Source organism: Frieseomelitta varia, unplaced genomic scaffold (assembly GCF_011392965.1).
Source record: "Frieseomelitta varia isolate USP_RPSP 00005682 unplaced genomic scaffold, Fvar_1.2 scaffold_666, whole genome shotgun sequence".
NCBI lineage: Eukaryota > Metazoa > Arthropoda > Insecta > Hymenoptera > Apidae > Frieseomelitta > Frieseomelitta varia.
The window spans coordinates 42,346-65,090 of NW_025110441.1; the positions used below are offsets into that span (position 1 = coordinate 42,346).

The window sequence follows — 22,745 nt, forward strand, 5'->3', positions numbered from 1 at the left end:
TCATCTTTCTTCGCTCATCCCTTAATTCTACGACATTAACTCTTGTTTCATGTAATTTTGTCATTTATTAATGGAATATTATTCATAAATCAAATGTACATTTCAAATTCGTTTTCTAAACACAGTATTTATGCTGCTTGTAATAACGTCCAAATCTGTTTCAGAGAACTAAAAGACTGATTACTTACATATCTAAAATGGTGTTTTTAATACTCGTACATAAATTTAAGTATATATACCTAAGGTATATATATATATATGTGTTTGTGTGGGTGTTAATAAAAAATAATTGTATGACACTAATGATTGTTTTTACAAATTCATAAGAATCTTGAAACATCTTCAATCGAGATTAAATGAGAACAGTATAGTTAATAAAAAATAGTAAATATTTCGCAAACTTCGAAATATCAAGGCAACATCCTAGTATCAACTGATCCATTGCTGACGTATAATGAGAAACATTTACTATTTCCTATTTAAGATACTAGTCTACATGGTTATATAATATTCGAAGTTAACATATAAATTTTACACCAAAAAGTTCATCGTGATATTTATGCAGCAATTTACAATTAACAATCGTTTTGAAGAAAAGACCGGGAGTAGAGGATACACAGTTAAAGTGACTTAGAGTTTAACGCTAGATCCTTATCAAAAAAACATTCGCGAGTTGGAGAGCATTGTGAATTTATAAAAAGTTTCATAGGATTGTATCTCCTTCGTCAATTCCTAACATCTTCAAGTCGTCTGGTCCAGGTTGAGTATCTACTTCCGTCTCCGCCTGAGTAATTTCAGGCGGTGGTTGATCCATGTATTCTGGCCCGTATCCAACACATCCTAACATACTATACATAGACGAATACATAATGTTACTTTCTTGTTGACTCTGTTGTTTCGTTTCCGTTTCCTCCTTCGGGAATATGATGTTTAGAGCTTCTTGCAGATCGTCAGGCAGAGGAATACTTGGGTCAGTTCGTTTCTCAGTGGGTTCCGGGATGTCGGAAATATCCTGCGTGGCGTTCTCCACGGTCGGTAGGGGAGGCGGTGGTGGATTCTGATGATTCTGAACGAAAGGAGGGACAGCAGGCATCTGCGGTGGCGGGTTCGCCATGAACGGGGGATGACTTTGTACCGGTGGACGTACTGGTTGGTGAGGAGGGAATCGTGGCTGACTCTGAACGAATGGTGGTGGATTAGTTATAAACGGCGGTGGAGGTCGGTTCGTAGAGAATTGTGGCCTGCTCTGCACAGTTGTCTGTTGCTGTTGTTGTTGTTGTTGTGACTGCTGCTGCGGCTGCTGCTGTTGTTGCGACGCAGTTGAGAAAGATGGTGGCGGTCTGTTCAAAGGAGGTGGAGGATGTGGAGGCAGAGGTAATTTGGATATACTAGGTGTCTGTTTCTGCTGCTCTATTATTGGCTCTTCTATCACCGTTTCCTCGGACTGATCTTCAATCTCCATGTCGACTACCTGCTGTGTAGGTTTCGTTTCATTCAGCACTGGCGGTGGCGGAGCTACCAGTATTTTCATTGGTTGATTTTTGGTAGTTTGAGGCGCAATGCTTGTACTACCAGCATTATTGTTGTTTGCTGTGGTAGTAATAGTACCATTATTATTATTATTATTACTGTTGCTAATATTATTATTAGTAGTAGTAGTAGAAGTATTAATATTAATATTAGTATTAGTATTATTATTATTATTGTTATTATTATTACCCAGATTTATTGGTGTTGCAAGCTTGGTAATATGCACGACACCAGGTGGATTTATGATCTCGTTGGGAACTTTCGGCGTATCTTCGAATTTACTCTGTTGATAGGGGAGTGGGGTAATATCTTTCTCGGGCAATTTTGGTTCCTCGGCTTTCTTCTTAAACAACGGTAATCTGCCAATGAAAGGTAATTTACCTTTCGACACCTGTGGCGCCGACTTTTTAGTCTGTACACTACCCTTCTTGGACTTGGACGCGGATTCGTTCGTCTTCTTCTCGAACTTGGACTCGTCGTTCGACGAGTTATCGTCTCTCCTGTCTTTACCGTATTTGTCGTAATTTCTCTTTGGACTGTCGCGCCAGCTTCGTTCGCGACGCGGAGAATCGTTGCTGTCCCGTTTCCTTCGATCCTCGTAATAATCCCTTTCCCGATCCCTATCCCTGTCTCTATCCCTGTCCCTATCTCGGTCCCTGTCCCTATCCCTGTCCCGATCACGATCTCTGTCTCGTCCCCGTCGTCTCTCGTACCTACTGCTGTATCGATCGTATTTATCCTCCCGTCTGTCGTACTTCCTGTCCCGATCATCTTTGTATCTATCACTCTCTCGCTCCCTGTCGTCTTCCTTTTCTATGGATTTATTCTCAGGCGGTTTCACGGTCATGTTAACTTGCTGCTTCGTCCAGAATCCCATATGCGGCTTGGGCATCTCCTCCGGTTTCGGCAGTTCGATCGGCTTGTTGGCTATGGGCTGTGGCTTCTCCTCTTCCTTCTTTATCCAAAAGGGCTTGGGAGGTTCCTTCGGTCCCCAGGCCTCTAAGCTTTCCGGTTTCGACTTGTTGGAGAAAGAAGCCTGCTCCTGTTCCTCCTCCTCTTCTTCTTCGATCGTCTTCTCCTGGCTCAACCTTCGATTGCTCATAGATTTCATCTCTTCCTCTTGTTTCGCTTTCAATTTGTCTCTGATCGAGTTTAACAACTGTCTCTCGTCAGTCTCTACAGGCTGGGGCTCCGGAGTTGGCGGCTGATTCAGATGCTGCGCCATTTTCGACCAGTGCCCTTTCAACTTTATCCGATGATAGTCGATCTCCTCGTTCAGTATAGCCTGCGTCGACGCTTTCATTTTATTACGCATAGCGACACGGATGCTCTTGGACATGTCCTGGTCGGAGTCTGTGTCAGAGTTCTCCGACTCGCTGGAACTGTCGCTGCCGCTGCTTCTGTTCCTTCGCTTCTTAGACTTTTTCTTGCTCTTCTTCGACTTCTTTGACTTCTTCGACTTTGGCGGCGGATCATCGTCTTTGTGCTTCTGCAATTCCAATTGTATCTGTTTGTGTTTCTCCTCGGAGAACGCCTTTTCACGATCTGCCATCCAATCGGTTTCCCAATGTGGATTTTGCTCGACAAAGTGCTGGATAAAAACATTATGCAATAAGTTTTACATTACTTCAATCCCCCAGACATACGGAATTTAGATCAAAGAACTTACAGAATAATTTTCTGAATGCTGTTTAGACTTCAGGTGCAAACTCGCGCAATGTAGATCCCCGATCCAAGAGTCACAGAGCTTGCAGTACCATGCTGTCGCAGCGCTGAAGAACTGTAAACCTATAAGCAAATAATGAAGCGCTCAGCATTGCTTAAGCTTTGAAAATGGTAAACAATTTAAGTTCATAAAGAATGACCTTATATTCTGCCACGACACATTCATGTCACTGAAAACAAAAAATAAATATACATTAAAGGATGCTCAATAAACGGTTGACAATATTAAATATTCTTCCGTAATCTCCCACGTTGAAGTCTAGAAGAAAGAGAGGACAGGTAGAAAATCATGTTTTATTCATATAAAATATGCCACAAAGATATTACAAGTAAAATGAAAATAATAAATTACATAAAGCAACATAATGTAGAACTTTTACACATACTGCAACTGCCTTATGTATTTTTTCTTTTTTTCTTTTGTAATTCTTGCTAATCATTAAAAACTGAAATTGAGCTGTTATTTTGCTTTAAATTCTGTCTTAAAAAAAAAAAAAAACAAATTGGCATTTACAGTACGTTTCACAAAAATATTTCGATTTATAATATATATATATCATAAATGTATTTTATTATCGTAAGTGTAACAAATATGCTAAATAAAATAAGTGACACGAGCGAATATCACAATTTACACATTTCCATATAACTATGTATGTTATTTGTATTTATACACGCACCAGCATTATAATAATTTGATTTATATTGATATATGTTTCACATTGATAAAATCTTCCTTTGTTCATTCTTGACTGTAAATGGACCTACGTGCGATGAATCGACGAACAATACACTTGCGAGGAATAATTTTAAATAGTTCAATTACAGAAGCTGAAATATCTGAAACCGCCCGAAAGTGTGCTCCTCGAGTCCATTTAAAAAGTCCAGTGCATCTCTATGGTGTTTACATCATTGCTACAAAATTTTGCTGCTAACACTGCGATGTGCACTAACGTGCGCTAACATTGCGCAAACTTCACGGAAGAAGTAAAAAAAAAAAAAAGAGTATTCCGCATAATAAATTTGTAAAATGATTTGTTACCATGACAGATAGATTGAGACGTATATATCATTTTGAATAATTTGAAATGAAAAGGAGAAAGTAGAGAAATATTTAAAGCCTGATTTTATCTTTTCTTTCGCGCACATAGTTCGGCTAATGCAGACAAATTTTTGAGCAAACCATAGTCGTAGAGATCTCTTCAATACATACCGGACACCACAGTGTCTGTGCACAAGCTACGGAATTGTATTCTATTAGTAATTATCCACTGAAATGAACCATACCTTTGATAGGTGTTCTTTTCGTTGGCAGTCCAGGATAATAGGGCACTTCCTTTTCCGTTCCTTCTCCATTCCGCTCATGCCACGGCATATCAACTATCTTGCGTTCCTGTTGCAGGGAACACGATGTTAATAATGACAATGCTTTCAACATGTACTGTACGAATATTCAGTGGTACTTTTTAATGAGACATTGTTATGATACATCAATCAGACTGTGTATCAAGTACCTGTAGGTTGATCGTTACTGTAATATATCATCCTTATACAAATATAGTTCAAATTAGAAATACATAGTTTTTAACCGAATCCATTTGTTCTCTCACAATGTAAATCAATTATCAGTTAGATTTTTCTGCATCCTGTTTCTAATGATTATAAAAGTTATTCGTGAAAATACGATACCCTCGATTAAAAATTTTCTACATTCAATTAACTGAAAGTACCTATACCAGAGCTGAATGAGTTTTACTAGAGACTCTATCGTTAGAATAGTGGGCAACTTACTAAGCAAGCTTCTTTGTGCTCATTGCTATGCAGATGATTCAAATATTCCTTTGCCGTTTTAGGAAATATATCGCAGACTTTACACCAATGCATTTCTGGATCATAATGTACGAAATTGTACATAGGTTTAGAATCCTCGGGAGACCTTCGTTCTTTCGTGTCCCTTTCAATTTTGGATTCCTTGTCGGAGTCGGATGCCGATGATCTGTCGGGCGACTCTGATTTTCCTTTCGGAAAGTCTTCCTTGGGACTTCTTGAACGTTTGTTAATTTCTAATTTAAACTTGCTTTTTAGATCGTCAACAGTAGCTTTGTCCCCTATAATTCCGGTAAGCATATCGATCACGTTGTGTATCGATTTCATTTTATTTTGTATCTCAATCTGCAAATCGAGAATCAACATAGAACGAAATGGTATTAAAATATCTTACTCCGTATGATAATCGTGATGACTGTATACCTGCAACTTTTGATTTTCTTTTATAATACGGTTATTCTCCCGTCCACCTTCTTTACCGATCTCATCGCATTGTTGTCGCAGAATCTCCAATTCGCGTTGCAATGTAGTAGATTTCTTAACATACTCTTCACGCTGTTTAGCCAAAGTTGCTTTTTGCTGCTTTACCTCAGCTGCGATTGCTGCTGGGCAGCAGAATGTAGAGATGTGTTAAAAGGATACCTTAATTAATAAATATTTATGAAAATAAAGTAATGAAAATTCACCTTCTTTCTTGGCATCTTCTGGTCTTGCCAAGGACGATACTAATCCAGAGGAGCCACTATCAACTGGTCTTGATGATTCTTGCTGAGATGTTAATGTGGGGGGAGGTGGCGGTTGTTGATTGTTATAAGCTACCTGACTCCCCTGCCAATTTGGTGGTGGGTAATCCTAACAAAATAAATATACATTTGATGTCAAATACTCAAACAATACTTCTATCGAACCTTACCTTCATTTGTCCATACTCAAATCAGAACTTTGGATAATACACGGAAGATTCTTGAAGATGAATCATCTGGTCAATAATACTGGTTTCCAATGCCGATGCCAATAAAATAAACAACGCGAACGTTATACTTACGAGGGGATTCACAATACTTCGCGATGCAAAAGAACATAGTGTTCATCCCCCAAAAAAATGAGCGGTACTACCAAATATTATTAAAAAACATTTTGGTAGCTCGTTACGTTGTTGCAACAACTTCGTAATTATTTTTTACAAACTCGTGTAACGAGAGTAAACCTACGAATAGGTAATGCTCCAAATACGATAAAGTTCAATTGTATTGCCATAAAAGCAATACAATCTCAATCATAATCATAAGCTGATCATTCTCATACAACATACTCCTCCTTTCAACTAACATGGCTCTTTCAAAAAACTTACACTGCGATAACTAGTCGGCTGCTGATAACTGTAGTCGTAGCCTTGTCCGTAGTTGTAATTGTAGTTATTGTACCCTTGGTTGTAAGCTGGCAAAGGGGGTGGCGGCTGACTGGTATTCGGAGGTGGTGGTGCCTATCAAATAAATCATATAATCATTTGTTTCCTCCTTTTATATTTTTTCTCTCTTTTCTTTCTTCTTTCTGGTTCGTGTTAGATTTACCTGGTACTGATTATGAACTGCTGGAACATAACCGCCAGGATTAGCTGGATTCGGGGTAGAAGCTTGAGACTGAGACGCAGCTTGCTGTTTCCAGTCTTGCTGCGAACGGCTAGAGTCTTTCCTCCTTCTATCCCTGGAACTGGAGCGCGATCTTCTGTCCCTGGAACGCGATCTCCTGTATCTGCTTCTTCTTGGTGATGGAGATCTATCATATTTTCTTGATCTCCTTCTGTGAGAAGAATCCTCCGAGTCTGCACTAGGACTCCTCGGCCCTTTACGCCTTGATTCTTGTTCCATTTCTTTATAACCTCAATCTGCAAAAGTACATTCGCCATACATATAATCAATATATCAGGTTATGTTACAAGAGCTCTTTATTCGCAGATACATGACGAAATACACGTTGATAACGTGATTGCGCGTCGTACAATTTCCACGACGATAATAATGTTCACACGTCGAATCCCAATAGCTTTCAACTCATCGCAGAAAATTTAGCTACAAACAGCACACGTTAGCGGATGAGAGAAATAATTTTAAATGTCGCATTGCAGCCATTGTTATCCCGTCGATAAGACGTCGACGATATATTTCAACGTGTTACGCATTATTAGAAATATTTACCTTGGCTCAATGGCTTATTTGCAACTTTCGTACTTCTATTTGTACAAGTACTAGGCGCAAAGTAACGAAAGTAACATGAGAATCCTTTTGAGAATCATTCATGCAACAAGGCGTAACGTATACCCAAAAACGAATGGAAGAAGCTGCTTGCACGCAATGTACATAGAAGCAAAAAATCTTAGAGGGCAGAGCTCAAAACTGCTTGCGTGTATTCGTCCAATGAACCAATGTTGGCCAACGTTACAAGAAAAGAATCCACCGCACTTTAGCAATTGCTATCTAATTCGATGTGTGAAGGTGTTCAATCTGAAATACAAGTTGGAGTATAATGAAATATCGAACTTTTCAATCTTACGATAATTTGAGAAGAGAATGTAAAATTTCTAAACACGCATTATCGTTACAAATTTCGACATGCGTGTTCACTTGTAAATTAATTAGAAAATTGATAAGAACGTGCGTTCTATAATTTTATTTACCAATTCATAGCTCAGCTTGAATCTAGTGTTTTAGTTTTAAGTCTAATAACTGTACTGCTTGAAACGCTACGTTCAAGTCGTTAAAGTACCAGTACAATTTTCAAAATATGTTTCAGAAGTGACGCACTCTTGTTTAACAAGGATAAAAATGATAAAAAAGCGTATCGATGGTCGTCGACTGGGGCAAAATATTGGCAACCAAGTGATTTTACTTGGGACTATTGGTAAAGTAAGAATTATTTCACGTTGATGCAGGGTCAACGTTTGCTCTTCATCTGTAGACTCGCCCCACGAAAACTAGTCACGTTAATTCGTTAAACTTTCCTTCGACTTGTAGAAAAGTTCAAATGGTAAAAATTTAGAATTGAGGACAACCGATGGTGTGCAAGTGAACGTAACTTTACCGGAACCAATTGACAGCGAGGCTGAGGGTTACATAGAAGTACATGGCACGTTACAATCCTCGACCACAATGAACTGCAGCAATTACGTGGTATTTCCACTGAGTATGACGGAGGATTTTGGTAAATTTTAATTTAAGCTTACATACTCATGTATCGTGAGACACGAGAAAGCAAGGAAAGTGTTCATTACAGATGCCGACCAATACAGTCAACTTTTGGTTATCTTGAATGTATTAGGACCAGGAAAGTGGAAGATGTCCGAGGATTCGAAAGGATTCTAAACTTACAGCTGTAAAACTTGTGTGTAAATTTTTTTGGGAACTTTTTATAAGAATACAATTATCTTTATATGACAAAATTAAGTAGTATCTCATTAATAAGACGCAAGATTCGTTAACCTTTGTTTTTAATATTCATACTTTTCCAAGAAATATACAAAACGAAGTCCTAAAACTGTAACGGTATATAGTCAGTATTATCGAAAACTCCCAGAATCTATGACTTTCATTCATGTTATACCCACTGCTATTTTACACGATGCGTCTAAAGAAAAGCATCTGCATGTACACGAAGTTACTGGACATTCTGAATGTTGTCTGTTTAAATAAGATATGTTATATTGTTTATGTAAATAAGATATGTTTATGTAAAAATCGCAGGAAAATTGATTGTATTACCGAAACCAATGCGTAATATGATCAGCGTGACCGCCATGTCTACATGTTTGACACCACGTAAACCAGTTACTGAATTCTGTCAGTTTATTGTCACATTCTTCGTTTCTGTTGACGTTGGATGTTGTCATTTGCAATCCACTTACGGTGCCCATATGCATTAAGCATATTGCGCATCGTGGTAATGGTTTTCTACAATTCGGGCATGAAGACATCTATAAAAAAATGAAAATACAATATTATTTTGACAAATCATTCATCGTTTTATTAAATATCCACATGAAAATGTGTTACCTTCAATTTATTGGGTGTACTTCCCAACCTGCCAAAAGGCCCTCTCGCTCTACTCAGACCTTGCATAAAAGCGGATATACTTTTACCACAAAAATTACAGGAAACATATATTTGCTGTGGAGGTTTTTCATTCGTCGCAGATCGCATTGCGATATCAAAATGAGCCCTCTGAGTCCACATTTTCCAAGCGTTTAAAAGATTTCTATAACTTTTATTTAAATTCTTGAAGTTATATTTACATTCTACAATCGTTTCAAATAAACATTGTTTCTCGTCATACCTTGTAATCCAAACTTGAACTGGGTTTTCTTGCAGTAAGGTTGGTGTGAATGCTCTAATAGCTATCAGACTACAGCTTTGAACATCGCCGGTAATTTCTAAATATCGATTTAATAATTGTATGCCTTCTAAACTGGCACCTAAAATGGAATGGATACTAAGCAAATATTGTAGTTAGAATATGTTAATTGTACAAACCTGTTAGAAGAAAACCCGCTAAATTTCCTTCGTCAGTCAGCTTTTGAGTTAACTTTTTTAAATATTCACTTAACTTGTTATCTGATAAAAACATAAGTGCAAATGCTACTCGGTCTTCAACTGCCATGCCACTTTCATTCTATAAATATATATTTTTCTCATTTTACACATAAACTATAAGTTTATTTCCGTAAGAAAGAAAAGATGTATACTTACCAAGACATTTTCATAGGAATCATCTGCAGTTAAAAAGGCGAAAGTTGCTCTCAAGTAAGGGTCCGTGAGCTGAGATCTACATTTCAAACACGATTCTCTCCACATGCTATTCCTATCCTCGGAGAATCCTGACAAAGCCATGGCAACAATATTTAAATTCGTAGACATCGACATTTTAGTAGCTCCTCGATTCAAGATTTCTATAGCTTGCCGTAAACACAAATTAAAAACTGCTATTGCTGCTGCTCTTGGATATGCTCCCTCTCTTTCTAATCTTTCTAAGAATAAATTATCATAAAGACTATTGGTATCTTTGTCAAATCTCCAACCACATAAAAGCAATCCTTTATCTCTGTCTGCAGATCTGCAACGTTGAATCATGTCATAAAACTTCAATGTGATACATTATACAGATATTTCATACCTGTAGATTTTTGCAGTGTGATTAGATCCTATATCTGACCAAGGGCGATGAATTAGTTCCGATTTCAAGAAACCGTTGCTAGATCCTTGTTGATCATCTAGTTTTAAAACTGTTCTATGTAACATTAACAAATATCATTTCGTGAATTTTCCAATATATATTATTAGAAAATTATTAATTTACCTGACACCCGGATGTTTGTTATCTGCGCATGGGATAGTGCCATCCTCTACCAAATAGCGACTTAAGTACAACCACTGCCATAGGTTTTTAAGAGTATCATTTTCAGCCAGTTCACCATTTTGAGCCAGTTCTGGCTATAAACAAAGATCTTAAAAAGTCTTGTATGATATAAATTATAAATTTCTTCAACTTACAAGTAAGCCATATTCCGAAACAGCGCGTGTTTTGGTTAAAATAGAAATGTCGTTTAGGGCTTTGTAAATATTATCGTTGCTCCATATATATTTAAATGATTTTGAAGCATGATTCCAAGCAAGGTGGGATCGTGTTGACCAGTTTACTGTAATCCTTTCACAAACTGTATAATCTGCAAGTCCTTTAAAAAGATAAAACAATATCAGAAATATGTTTGCCTAGAATGTGTTTAAGTTAACTGTATAATATTATCAGACCTTGTTGAGATATTGCCAACAATCTATTCACATGCGTTGGATGCCATGAAAAGCTTATAGGAGTATGCCATGATGGAGCAACCGTCCTTTCTAATGCTCCAGGTTCTGTATCTTCTCCTCCTCCAATCCCACAATGTTGAATATCATATAGATGCAGTGTCGCTTTATTAAGAACGTCAATTGTTATTAAACAAATTTATAATTACATTATAAGGAAATTGATATAATATTTTACCCGAGTCTTTCTGTAAAGCTCCCAAAAGATTATGCCTAGTCGGACACCATAGTACTTTTGCAATTTGTCTGTTTTGTGACAAGGTCAAAACAGGTTTCTCAAAACACCTTGTATCCCAAATTATTATCTGATTATCAACGCTCGAAAGTAAATGATAATTATTGTGCGGATCCACTGATACATTGTAGATAGCCTTAGTAGCTGTCGTGTTGACTATTTTTGCAGAATCTAATGTAAAACAATTTAATATATACAAAGCAAATTATATGTATAAAGACGACGAAATAAAACGGTTTTATGATAATACCTCTGAAATCAATGATTTTTAATTGTTTGTTATTAGTGCCAACTACAATACACTTTTGCTCGTGTTTAAACCAAGAAATAGAATGTACAGTTTCTGAAACACAAGCTTCCGTCACAGGTCTCACAGAATCTATCTGTACTGCATTATGGTGATGTATTCTTTCAGAGGTCTGCAAACTTTTGTTTACATCCCATAATAAAATGGAATGGTCTTTACTGTGTTTATCTAAGCCAGACACAATTAAATTTGTGTCCACGGGATTCCAAGCAACTGCATTACATTGTCTCGCATGTTTTGGGACTGTAACAATTTATACATCCAAGTAAAATATAAGTATACAGCAAATTTACTGAGGCAATTTACCTAATTCTTTTCCACTAAGACCTTGAGAATCAAAAATCGTCGAACCGAAAGTAGTTAAAACAATCTTTCCATTCGCTTGTCCAACAGCTAATAGAATATCTGGCTCCAATTGTGGATATATATCGACGCATTTGACATAATGTTGATTGGTATTTGTCGCAAGTAAATGAGCAACAGTGGTATCAGAGATCTTCGTGTCTGTATGCAGAAAAAAAATATAAGACACGGAATAACAGTCTTTTTTCTTATGTAAAACACATTTTACATAAGGTAGAATTTACTCACATAATTGTCTACTATTGTCTTTTACTTGTATTACCTCGTACAGACAAATTTCTGTACCCCATGTGATAAATTTATTTGCATGAACTGGAGACCACTGTACATCGAATTTAATGCTACTCATTTTATGATAGTTCTATGAAATTCTATCAACAAAAATAGAATGCATTACTTTTTGCCTAAAACGAGAAAAAAAAGATAATGAGTTCCACGATTATGCATTACAGTCACATTCTCCAATTTTAAAAAATATTACTTAACCTCGAACATATTTTTTGTTTTTTTTTTTTTTTTTATTAAACGTCTTCACTCAAACATGACACTTTTATGTTCATGTTTTCGATTATTTGACAAACGATCCGCAGTAACTTTGGGCATTGAACAACGAACCACAGTGACAACGAAAAATTTCTATACGTTTGAACTTCTGATTGGATATCTGTGTCATCAACTTGTCCATTCTTTTATATAGTGGGTGTTTGGAAAGTACATATAAATGACTATACAAAAACTTGGGCATTTAAAATTTTATTATGGTTTACAGAAAATTATACTATTAAAAGATGAAGATTCTTTATTTAACTTATTTATTTAATTTTGTGCAGACAAAATAATATATATAATATTGCACTCACATTACGCTTATCTTATATATTTTAACTAATTTAATAATTCGTAATGCATTTCCAATTATACTTTAAAACGCATGATGCAAAATATGCAACACTGCTCCAACTTATATAAAATATCTTTTATTAAAAACTATAGATATATAGTTAAATTATGATGATAATAGTGCATGATAATTACATAAACAATGATTTAACTTACATGTGTTAGATAACTTGTGTAACTTGCATTATATGTAACTGAGTTGTGTGTAAATTGTGTGTAACTCATCTGTTTACATATAATTATAACGTGTAATATATCTCATATATAAATATTCGTGAGATAAAATTTATTCTAATTTATACGTACTGATAAAACTATTTGAAACAACTCTATTAATTTCATTGTGTGAACACTTAAAAAGGCACAATTAATTTCAACAGTACAAAAATATCAAAACGCAAATGCAAGAAAAAATATTACTTACTTTCTAAAATGTCATTATAAATATGTTCCAAATCATAATGATTTTATAAAATTTCAATACTTAATAGTACATACATGTGTATACATATACATATATATATATATATATATATATATAGAGTTGTAAAATGTAAATATAATATCAAGATTTTGTTATTTTTCCATGAATAAATGCACCTCATAGAGGTTCAAGTCTTTCAGATAGTATTAATAATGTTCTCAGTCTATTGAAAGCTATTAATTTATAGATAATAATAATTTTCATACAATTCAATTATTCATTTAACAACAAGAATGTGCATTCTTGAATAATAAATTGTGCTATGAAATACATACATTTAATGATCTTTTAATCAAAGATCTCTAAAATTAATAAATATAATCAAAGGCAAGTTGTTCATTTAACTCAGAATAGTTATATATATAGTTTACATACAGCATATTAAAATGCATCTAAAAGAAGATAATGTTCAATCTAGATACAAATATGTAAAACCATTCTTAAATTTTATCATAATTCAAAATTATATTATTTTTAAATATAAAACTAATTTTTTTTTGAAAATCAAAATCCAAGTTTTTTGTCGTTTGTTGTAAATGTAAATACGGTCATTCTATTTGCATCTGCACATTCAGGACATAAAAATATTTTAATATAAAAATAATAAATTGTATTATATTTGTACCTAGCTGTATTGTAAGCTGGTCTTACAAAATACTACAAATGATAAGCAAACTGCGGGCAAATTACCACGTGTCTTCTTTACTTTACAGTGCTATGACTGCCTTATTATAGAGCAAATAATTTAAACAACTCGAATATATTAACATTTTATTAATAGATGATAACATAGAATAAGAGTGCTGAAATCATTTAAGGTTTTAAAGAAATATACAAAATGCATCGATGAATATATAATAATTTTATTTGCAAATAAAATCAGTTACAGCGTCTTCATAATAAATATTTGCAACACTATTTTTTTTTTTTTAATTATTAACCATCATTAAACGAAATCACAAAATATTGTGCATACATGTGTAATGTATATATACATGAACATATATTACATGCACATGTATGTATACATACACATTAATTTTTTTTCTTCACCTTCTCCAACTCTCTTTTTTTAATTAAATAATTGTGTATATTTCAGCACTCTAATATCAATTAAAAATTTAAAAATAAGTTTATTTATATATATAAGTATAATATAATTTTGTGCACTGTAGGAAACTTGTTTCTTCTGAATCAGAATAAATATTGCAACATAAATTAGTTAGTTACAACGTACAAATTATATACCAGTGCATTACAAATTTAGTAGTTTGATGGAAAAAAGTACAAAGTTTACATCTATTAATATTGTAATTATTAAATAACATTTAAGTTACGCGCTCTCAATGCAGTTGTTCCATATTTATTTTTAGTATCAATTCACTGTAAAGTGTCAGAAAACTCTTCCGCATATGTATGTGTATGTCACGCATTTGTATGTATATATGGATGTACATATGTATGTATATAAATACACTTCTCTTACTCAGGTTTTGCAATTAGGAGTTGAACAGTTCATTATAGGAGCTATACGAGTTGTTTTATGTTTGTTAGAGCAAAATACAGCAACTTCTTTTTTTCTGTTCACTTCCATCCCCTTGATTTTCCTGCGCTTTACGTGCAGCTATTGCACGCATCAAGTCAAAGAACACCTAGAACACAAAAAAACTGTCAATTTTCATTTTATATCTCTGTTACTTAAAGATCGTAATTATAATAACTTTTACTATGTATTATCATTACCAGGACAAAAAATAAAATTCACTTTCCGTTCGTATTTATCGCTTAAGTTTTATTTATTAAACTGAATCAAGTATAAAACGTGTGTAAATAGAAATAGAGTTTGGTAATGTATGATATCTCTAAAATAAACATGCGTATCAATAAGCTATATTTACTATATCATGTAAAAAATTCATTCCCATTCTTTTTGCGTTTATGATAAAAGTCTCGAAAATTAACGAAAAAAGAAAGTCGGTCTGTGCCTTTGTAATTCGATTGGTACTGAATTGAAATTATGCATGCATTATTACGCAGTGTTTCAGGCATAAGCTGGAAACAACATAACAAGCGAAATTTATATAAGAAATTTTCTTTTGTACGTGCCTGTGAGAGACACTCTTGCAGATTGATACTTCTGGTATAAGTGTTACCTGCTGATAGTTGCACATATACATACTTATTTAAATTTCAGAAAAAAAGTGAAAAGAATACTGCAATATATAACATTTCTAAACCATCATCCAGTTCTTCATTTATAAACGATCAAAAATAGTGCAAAAGAAGCAAACCTATAGAATTTTGCACTTCTTTTTCTTCCTCTTGGCACGGTCCTTTCCACGACCGTTGCTTGCTGACTTATCTTCAATCTTGCGTGATCTTATTTCACGCATCAAGTCGAAAAATACCTGTAAATGTGCAAGTGATGCCATCTCAAAGCTTCAAGGCTTGAAAATGTGCTTTATAAGTTCAAACAAAAAATGCAATGTATATTTAGATATTAATCTTATATTTATACAGTATGTTTCATTGCAGAATTTTCCAGTGCGAAAGCTATAAGACATGTATGTGTAGCGAAGGAAATAAAACGTACAGTAAATTATATACTAAGCTAATTAAATATATTTCATGCAATGTTCATGTTCTAAAAACTATGTAATAAATTTACGATGATAAGAAAATATCAATAATGCATGTGCATTTTTTTTGCATACAATTATAAATATAGAAATATCATTATAATATTATTAACATAAAACTGTTAATTATCTAAAAGGCATATATTTCCATATTATTACTTATGCAATAGCTATAAATGTAATAAGTACAATTCAATCATCATACCTTATCAACGTTTTCTTTCGTTTTTGCACTTGTTTCTACATATGGTACACCCCATTGTTGTGATCTAGCTTGAGCTTCAGCTAAACTAACTTTCCTCTTTTCTTGTAAATCACATTTATTTCCCACTAATAAAAATGGAATGTTTTCATCGTTTTTTACCCTGAGGATCTGTTCTCTAAATGTTCAAAATGAAATAACATTTCATCTCAAAGATCAAGTAGTTCATAGATTTCGCAGATCAAATGATGATTCGTTACCTTACCTAAATTCTTGAGTGGCTTGAAAACTATCATCTTCAGTTATGGAAAATACACAAAGAAATCCCTCCCCGCTCCGAAAATAATTATCCCGAATTGCTGCGTAATCCTCTTGTCCTGCAGTGTCTAATATATCTATTTGAACTTCCTCCGCGTCCAATACAACTTTTTTCCTGTACGAATCTGCTTTTGTAGGTTCGTAATCTTCGACAAACTGATTTACATGAAAAAGAAGAACGATCAGTCGACAATGTAACTTATTTCTCCTTGTATGTCTCTATAAAATCATGTACCTCGTCGTACATAAATTGCAATGTTAGAGCAGATTTGCCTACACCTCCGCTTCCAACCATTATAACTTTATGCATTGCTTGAGTAGTACCTGGTTTTTTGGACATCTTGATTTATTTTTTTTTTTTTCTGAAATCATATGCAAAAAAATGTTTACAATTAAAGGACACAGAAAACATTCATTTTACACAAGTGCCGAGTGGTGCATTTGTTAAACTGAATATTCTCCTAGAAGTAAGCATCATTGAAAGAGATTACATTAAATAAAGGCAGGATGTGAAACCACGCGAGAAATCTAAGAACAGGGTCAGTAACTTACATTTACCAACACTCTGTTTACTCGACAAACTTGTTTATGCAGAAGAAATTAATTATACCTATTGATTTAACACCACAGAGCATATCATCTATAGCATCAAAATAACTTTTACCATGATAAACGTTCACGTACGTACATATGTATTATTTATAAAACTGCTAGTATCCTGAAAGATACATTAAACAATCGGCAGTTTCATTCTCCAAAAATTAGTCAGTCGCATTAATCACTTCTTCTGGCTATCAATAGATTAAAGAAACTATTGCATAAACAGGAAAGTTACAACATTCGCAAATAACAGCGGCATTTAATTTTTTCATGTTTATATATTAAGCCTGTGAACATGAACGTAGGAGGAACTGTGCAGAGACGTACGCTTTCTGACGAAAATTGAGTCATTGTTTGCATTTTTATGCTTGGTTGTAGAGAAAAAAGAAAACGTTAAAATGATTAAAAAAAGAAAAAAAAAAAAGAAGATAAAATGCATCAGGGTGACGAATAGTGATAAAGGCGGTGCCACACACCCAATATTAGGAATGTCTGCTTCGTTCTATGTTCCTGAAATTCCACTTGGTGTGTGTTACTGTACATCATGAAATATCTCCTACCTTGATCGATTTTTCAAATTGCAGGTTTTCAAATTGCGCGTATCGGACAATTTCCTCCTTTTTCTTTTTTTTTTCTATTTAGCACCGCCGTTACGCTTTTCTTTACTCGATCACAACTGATAGTACCGATAATTAACCATAGAAGTACCGGTGCACTCTATCGGCACCTTTCCACACTGCAATACCGGCGTTCGAAGTAAGCATTAACTTGTTCCAAGAATTTCTTTCATTTTTTTATATACAGTATGCACAACGATTATCTATTATTTTATTCTCATTTAATATTATATTTTATATATATTTATATTGTTATTTATATATTATCATTGACTTAAAATGCTATTAGTCAATGATATTATTATTATTATATTATATTATTTTATGTTTCATGTCGTGTTATTGGATTATGATCTATTATCTTTTTCTGTCTCTTCGGAAATCTCATGATGCCATTTCCAAAATTTCTAGTGAAATGTTGTATGAGATGCGTTTTTCTATCATTTATCGAGCCAAACTTTTAACCGCGAAGATTTCATTTTTTAAATGAAAGGAATAGATAGTAATCAGACCGAGGAATACGAAGTACAAAGTAGAATATACCTGTCAACATTCCCAATTGTTATCTACTATTATTCATTAAAAAATTCTCTCCGTGGCTCAATAAGTAATATAAAGATAAAGTAATAAAAGCACGCTAATGTATATTATATAAAAATCTAGTAACATTAATAAATTGCTGATAGATAAAATAATTTTGATTTTTTACAAATAAGAAATTTCGTTTCATCCAAAAAATTTAATTAGAAATATAGTCTGGAAGTTGATAATCTGTATCATGATGATCTAGTTTTTTTTTTTTTTTTTTTGAAGCTCGCTCTCCGCACTCGGCGTGCTGTACAATAATAATCTAGTGTTTTTTTTGCATTTTTTTTAAAGAAGACAATTTCTTCCATTTCAAAACATGTTTAACGCAACTATAAAAACAATAATACAAGAGATCCTGGTAACTTTTTCAGAAATGCGCACTCCTATTCGCCAGGCTCTACGTTGCGAACGTTTCTCATTGGTTGTCGAAGCACACGACAAAACGAGCGGGGGTTTCGGTTGAGATCCTCGTTTTTACGGGACACCGCGACCACGCGTTTCGTCAAACAATTGTCCGCAACAAGCGTGACAAAACATAGGAGACACTTTCGTCCGAGTTTGCCTCGCGCTCTGTCGCGTCGAACTAGCGGAAATTGGTTAGAAAATAATAAGTGACGTCAAAAGAAGTCGCGTGATCGTTCTCGAGGCTACCGACTGGTCAGAGGTGTAACTCTCATGTAACACACAGTGGTGTTCGTCGAAGATACTTCTCTTCAAACCTACTCGTTTTCGTTTTGATCAAACCAAATACATACATATCGCTGTTCTTTCAGCGAGCTGATTCCCCTGAGCGAACCTACGTCGCATTTACGAGCAAGGATACTCCTTCAAGAAAGTGAGACATCGTTAAGAGTGTTATCCGGAGACACGGAGCCACGCGATGAGAATTACTGACAAAAAGGATCACCCCCGCGCTTCTGATCTCCACGTAATAATAATTGCTCCGAGATTCGAGCGATGCACGTCGCTCTACTAAAAGTTCAGACTTCTCTCGGCGTACGGCAGATGCGCGTAGTTCTTCCATTCTCTCTCTCCCTCTCTTTCTCTCTCTCTCTCTCTGCTTTCGTTGTCCCACTTCGGTGAGATAGAGAGCTCGCAGAGACTCACCATTACAGCACTCTCGTCGAATCACTCTCTCTGTTTCCGTGATTCTGCGACGGTTCATCGTACGACGCTGCATCGTTAACTGAATTCAACGCACGATGACATTCTGTGAATACGAGTGGTAGAAGGAAGCCACGGTGACAGTGGGCCGAACGTGAAGAATTTGCCACGGTATGTCGAACGAGTGACACATACGCGCGGAGTGATTCAGTTCGGTGAAACCGGGGAGGATATCGGGTGATCCTTTTCCTTCGTGAACAAGGAACTAGCGAGGCAACTACGCGAGACCTGGGATTCCGGGAGATCGGGAGGAGTGTCTACATGGTGTCGTAGGATGACCGATCCGAAGATCGAGATGCATTACACGCCACCGAACTCGGACACCATTCAAACAAAACCTTTCCCCATTCGCGGTAAGATATTCTAAAAAAGAAGATATTTAAATGGATACTTAGATTTTCTAAAATGCTCGTTCTTTTTTTTTTTTTCTTTCTCTTCTTTTTTGGCGACAGAAAGTATTGAAGTTTCTCTGAAGAAGCAATAGTTGAGATTACTAAAATGATCTTCTCGTCATTTGTTCTTGTATTTTTTACATGAATATTCCCTGACGAGAAATTCGCTGTTTATCTATCGTGAATCCCGCAGGAACATAACCTATAAAGATACCCAGCGTTGAACCGCGTGCAACGCGTTCGCACGAGTGACACGATTGCGTAGGCACGTATGAACAGGGGATCGTGTTAATTGACTGAAGTCTATGGTAACGCGAAACCGATTGAAACCGGTACGAAGCTGTATTTAACATTGCAGTAACGGCCTTAATTTCGACCTTGGTTACGAAGATTCATCCCTACGATCGATCTGTCGTATAATCTGCACTAGCTACACACTAAATAGTAAATAGTAAACTTCAAATCGTTAATGTTTTATCGAAATGAAAAATTGTCAAAAAAATTACTAAGACCTAAGTTAACGGAATTTCTGAAAAGTTAATCAAAATTCCACATTATGACGAATGTTTCTATCGTATAAGCACATATATACATATACTAAGCTGAAACAAGAATAATTACTAGTATTATTACTAGTATATATAAGTATATTATACTAGTAATATTTAATAAATAGTACATTATAATATTACTATACTAGTACGAAGAATAGACATTAGCAAGAGAAAAAGAAATATTTATTATATAAATAACGAAGCATTATAAATGCCGTTTCGTTACGAGACATGAGACGTGCTTCTTTATTCAATTTGAAAGTTCGCAGGGAGAGGCACTTTTTCGTCATTTGTTCCTGTACCTTGGTCTTTGCTCAATTATTGAAAACAGTCTGGCGATAAAATTAATCGGGCGAAGATTGGATCAGGAGAGATGAAAAATGGTGGCGCGCGTTTGCATGTACGCGTGTTTGTCGAGCCGTACGAGCGTTATTTCGCAAAGAGCGCCAGATAACAAAATGTTTACGTCTGTAAAGCTGTATTGGGAACTAATCGCGGATCGTGCCACCGCGACGCGGTCTCCGACTTTTTTTTACGAGGTCGTCGTCGGAGTTAGAAATGCAACGAACTCTCGCAATATTCGAATATTCATTGTCTTCTTCCCTTACAATTTCAATTAGATTATTTCCGTATATTTCAAGCCGGTGAAAATAGGCAAGTGGTCATTAATAGCACCGACCGGGAATTGCGTAAATTTCGGACAGCCAGTTCTCGTTAGATTTATACGAGATCGTATTCTCATTAAATTTATACGGTCTCGTATAAATCTACGGCACGTTAAGACCGATGTATTAGATCCTAAGCCCCCAGACCTCGTAACACTTGTGTATATCTCTGTACGTATTATGTATGCATCTCTCTTCAATTAACAAATATTTTGACAGAACGTCTGATTAGACAGTAATAACAAGTTAATGTGATAATTTCCACATGCTCGAAGGACAGCGTATTATCGACATACAGGAATACCGACAGAGGTAAATAAAAAATTGTACGTAGGGCGTCCTGCGACTCGTGGGTCAACCGACCAGTGAGAGGTGATTCTATGTGTAAAAATATATCGAAAAGAGAGAATAAAATTTTTTCATCAAAAAACTTTATCATCTATTGGTTGATTCCAATATACAGACATAATCGACACGGGGATATTCTACATGCAAAAACATAAGTGAAAAATGTAGAATAAAATTCTCTCGTTTAAGGTGTCGTTTTCAAGAAAATATGTTTCGTTAAAAATTGCCTCAAGCACGCGTGTACTTGATAAGTTTTCAAACTCGACGCTCTCGAAAACGTGAGCATCTTACAGGAAAATTCTATTCTACTAGTTTTTTTTCTTTGTTTTCACACGTAGAATAACCTTCAATCAATTATTCTTTTCTGTCGTGTCTAGAATTAGCTAAATTTGAGTATACTCGATAAACGTTCAAACTGAATATTTTCGACACGTGGAATGTCGTGGGAACATAGTATGTAGATAAATCAGAAACTGCACTCGGTGAGAGGAGAGATATCAGACTAGTGTTTCCAAAAAAAACAGTGACTTACGTGAAAATTGAACGATATCGCGCGGTAATAATATCGCACAGTGGAAAAAATTAATTTCTGCTATCTAAACACATTTTTCGACGTACAATGACATTTGAATTTCAATCTGATAAAATTATCTCTGCGAAAGGTAAAATGTGTAACGATAAAAAAAATTTATATATATATATTAATAAAACGTTTATATATATTTTATATATATTTTAAAAAATTTTATATTTTTTATATATATTATAAAAAATTTTATATTTTAAAAACGTTTATATATACTTTATATATATTTTAAAAAATTTATATTTATCTTTAAAAAACGTTTATATATATTTTATTGCAGGCGAACGAGCGAATTTCGTAAACAAGCCGCATGTAATCGCAATGGTGGGCCTGCCGGCTCGCGGCAAGACTTACATCTCGAAAAAGTTGTGCAGATACCTGAACTGGATCGGCATAAGCACGAAGGTGTTCAACCTGGGAGAGTACAGGCGACACGCAACCACCGCTTACCAATGCCATGAATTTTTCCGTCCTGATAACATTAAGGCGATGGCGATACGTACCCAGTGTGCAATGGATGCCCTGAAGGACGTCTGCCAGTGGCTAGAGAGCGGTGACGGCGAAGTGGCTGTGTTCGACGCCACTAATTCAACCGTCGAGAGACGACAGTTGATCAGAGACATCGTCGTCGAGAAAATGGGCTTCAAACTCTTCTTCGTAGAATCTGTCTGCAACGACCCTGAAATCGTTGAACAGAATATCATGGAAGTAAGGGAAATGCTCTTTTGGATCTGCTTAAGTTTTTCAAGTATTTTACGTAGGTTCAGATAGTTTGTTCTTTGAATTTCTCACCATCATACGTGAATTACTCAAGAAGTAGAGTTCTTTTTTTTTTTTTTTTTTTTT

General features: G+C 35.1%; 5 protein-coding genes across 22 annotated transcripts in view; 2 read left to right on the plus strand and 3 right to left on the minus strand.

Annotated features, from left to right (window-relative positions):
- Nucleotides 1-45: 45 nt before the first annotated feature.
- Nucleotides 46-7,472, minus strand: LOC122535068 (zinc finger matrin-type protein CG9776-like). 4 transcript variants are annotated; one of them, XM_043666257.1, is made up of 10 exons: nt 7,278-7,472; nt 6,654-6,967; nt 6,434-6,565; nt 5,769-5,934; nt 5,506-5,684; nt 5,047-5,427; nt 4,543-4,648; nt 3,200-3,318; nt 1,720-3,121; nt 46-1,590 (listed from the first exon to the last, which is right to left on the minus strand). In XM_043666257.1, exons 2-10 carry the CDS (start codon nt 6,948-6,950, stop codon nt 704-706), a joined length of 3,669 nt encoding a protein of 1,222 aa, XP_043522192.1. In that variant the 5' UTR covers nt 6,951-6,967; nt 7,278-7,472; the 3' UTR covers nt 46-703. The 4 variants fall into 4 exon arrangements, with proteins under 4 accessions (XP_043522192.1, XP_043522191.1, XP_043522190.1 ...); XM_043666256.1 differs by having other exon boundaries at nt 5,506-5,687; XM_043666255.1 differs by having other exon boundaries at nt 46-3,121; nt 5,506-5,687.
- A 333-nt stretch (nt 7,473-7,805) lies between these two features.
- On the plus strand, nt 7,806-9,089 carry LOC122535082 (replication protein A 14 kDa subunit-like). 2 transcript variants are annotated; one of them, XM_043666289.1, is made up of 4 exons: nt 7,806-7,985; nt 8,094-8,280; nt 8,353-8,460; nt 8,820-9,089. In XM_043666289.1, the coding sequence occupies exons 1-3, from the start codon at nt 7,905-7,907 to the stop codon at nt 8,439-8,441; spliced, it is 357 nt and encodes a 118-aa protein (XP_043522224.1). In that variant the 5' UTR covers nt 7,806-7,904; the 3' UTR covers nt 8,442-8,460; nt 8,820-9,089. The 2 variants fall into 2 exon arrangements, with proteins under 2 accessions (XP_043522224.1, XP_043522223.1); XM_043666288.1 differs by lacking the exon at nt 8,820-9,089 and having other exon boundaries at nt 7,807-7,985; nt 8,353-8,518.
- Nucleotides 8,560-12,505, minus strand: LOC122535070 (GATOR complex protein MIOS-B). 3 transcript variants are annotated; one of them, XM_043666259.1, is made up of 15 exons: nt 12,329-12,505; nt 12,071-12,246; nt 11,786-11,983; nt 11,423-11,722; nt 11,116-11,343; nt 10,881-11,042; nt 10,623-10,804; nt 10,429-10,562; nt 10,246-10,359; nt 9,818-10,185; nt 9,606-9,746; nt 9,409-9,547; nt 9,129-9,336; nt 8,838-9,049; nt 8,560-8,756 (listed from the first exon to the last, which is right to left on the minus strand). In XM_043666259.1, the coding sequence occupies exons 2-15, from the start codon at nt 12,189-12,191 to the stop codon at nt 8,669-8,671; spliced, it is 2,595 nt and encodes an 864-aa protein (XP_043522194.1). In that variant the 5' UTR covers nt 12,192-12,246; nt 12,329-12,505; the 3' UTR covers nt 8,560-8,668. The 3 variants fall into 3 exon arrangements, with proteins under 3 accessions (XP_043522194.1, XP_043522196.1, XP_043522195.1); XM_043666261.1 differs by having other exon boundaries at nt 9,606-9,744; nt 9,822-10,185; nt 12,329-12,504; XM_043666260.1 differs by lacking the exon at nt 12,329-12,505 and having other exon boundaries at nt 12,071-12,322.
- Nucleotides 12,506-14,634: 2,129 nt separating this feature from the next.
- On the minus strand, nt 14,635-22,532 carry LOC122535081 (ras-related protein Ral-a). Of its 10 annotated transcripts, XM_043666283.1 has the most exons (8): nt 17,546-17,717; nt 17,168-17,169; nt 16,621-16,747; nt 16,333-16,541; nt 16,071-16,245; nt 15,518-15,634; nt 15,333-15,379; nt 14,808-14,878 (listed from the first exon to the last, which is right to left on the minus strand). In XM_043666283.1, exons 3-6 carry the CDS (start codon nt 16,723-16,725, stop codon nt 15,518-15,520), a joined length of 606 nt encoding a protein of 201 aa, XP_043522218.1. In that variant the 5' UTR covers nt 16,726-16,747; nt 17,168-17,169; nt 17,546-17,717; the 3' UTR covers nt 14,808-14,878; nt 15,333-15,379. The 10 variants fall into 10 exon arrangements, 8 of the variants coding, with proteins under 8 accessions (XP_043522222.1, XP_043522215.1, XP_043522218.1 ...); XR_006308075.1 differs by lacking the exon at nt 17,168-17,169 and having other exon boundaries at nt 15,333-15,382; XR_006308076.1 differs by lacking the exon at nt 17,168-17,169 and having other exon boundaries at nt 15,333-15,439.
- Nucleotides 19,488-22,745, plus strand: part of LOC122535075 (6-phosphofructo-2-kinase/fructose-2,6-bisphosphatase) — a 6,756-nt gene continuing 3,498 nt past the window's right edge. For all 3 annotated transcript variants that reach the window (XM_043666270.1, XM_043666272.1, XM_043666271.1), the window contains exons 1-2: nt 19,488-19,707; nt 22,180-22,607. In XM_043666270.1, the coding sequence (XP_043522205.1) occupies nt 19,629-19,707; nt 22,180-22,607 (507 nt within the window). In that variant the 5' untranslated portion in view covers nt 19,488-19,628. The remainder of the gene's footprint in view (nt 19,708-22,179; nt 22,608-22,745) is intronic.

Excerpts from the sequence above, each read along its gene's own strand:
- LOC122535068 (XM_043666255.1), bottom strand. The coding sequence starts at position 6,950 with ATGGAACAAGAATCAAGGCGTAAAGGGCCGAGGAGTCCTAGTGCAGAC. Across the intron at positions 5,935-6,433 it reads AGCCGACTAGTTATCGCAGT|GATTACCCACCACCAAATTG; the intron begins GTAAGTTTTTTG and ends TTATTTTGTTAG. Across the intron at positions 3,319-4,542 it reads GAAAAGAACACCTATCAAAG|GTTTACAGTTCTTCAGCGCT; the intron begins GTATGGTTCATT and ends ATTTGCTTATAG.
- LOC122535070 (XM_043666259.1), bottom strand. The coding sequence starts at position 12,191 with ATGAGTAGCATTAAATTCGATGTACAGTGGTCTCCAGTTCATGCAAAT. Across the intron at positions 10,563-10,622 it reads TTTCGGAATATGGCTTACTT|CCAGAACTGGCTCAAAATGG; the intron begins GTAAGTTGAAGA and ends CTTTGTTTATAG. Across the intron at positions 10,186-10,245 it reads CACACTGCAAAAATCTACAG|ATCTGCAGACAGAGATAAAG; the intron begins GTATGAAATATC and ends TCAACGTTGCAG.
- LOC122535082 (XM_043666289.1), top strand. The coding sequence starts at position 7,905 with ATGATAAAAAAGCGTATCGATGGTCGTCGACTGGGGCAAAATATTGGC. Across the intron at positions 7,986-8,093 it reads TACTTGGGACTATTGGTAAA|AAAAGTTCAAATGGTAAAAA; the intron begins GTAAGAATTATT and ends TTCGACTTGTAG. Across the intron at positions 8,281-8,352 it reads GAGTATGACGGAGGATTTTG|ATGCCGACCAATACAGTCAA; the intron begins GTAAATTTTAAT and ends TGTTCATTACAG.
- LOC122535081 (XM_043666280.1), bottom strand. The coding sequence starts at position 16,725 with ATGTCCAAAAAACCAGGTACTACTCAAGCAATGCATAAAGTTATAATG. Across the intron at positions 16,542-16,620 it reads TGCAATTTATGTACGACGAG|TTTGTCGAAGATTACGAACC; the intron begins GTACATGATTTT and ends CATGTAAATCAG. Across the intron at positions 15,635-16,070 it reads CGAAAGAAAACGTTGATAAG|GTATTTTTCGACTTGATGCG; the intron begins GTATGATGATTG and ends GCACATTTACAG.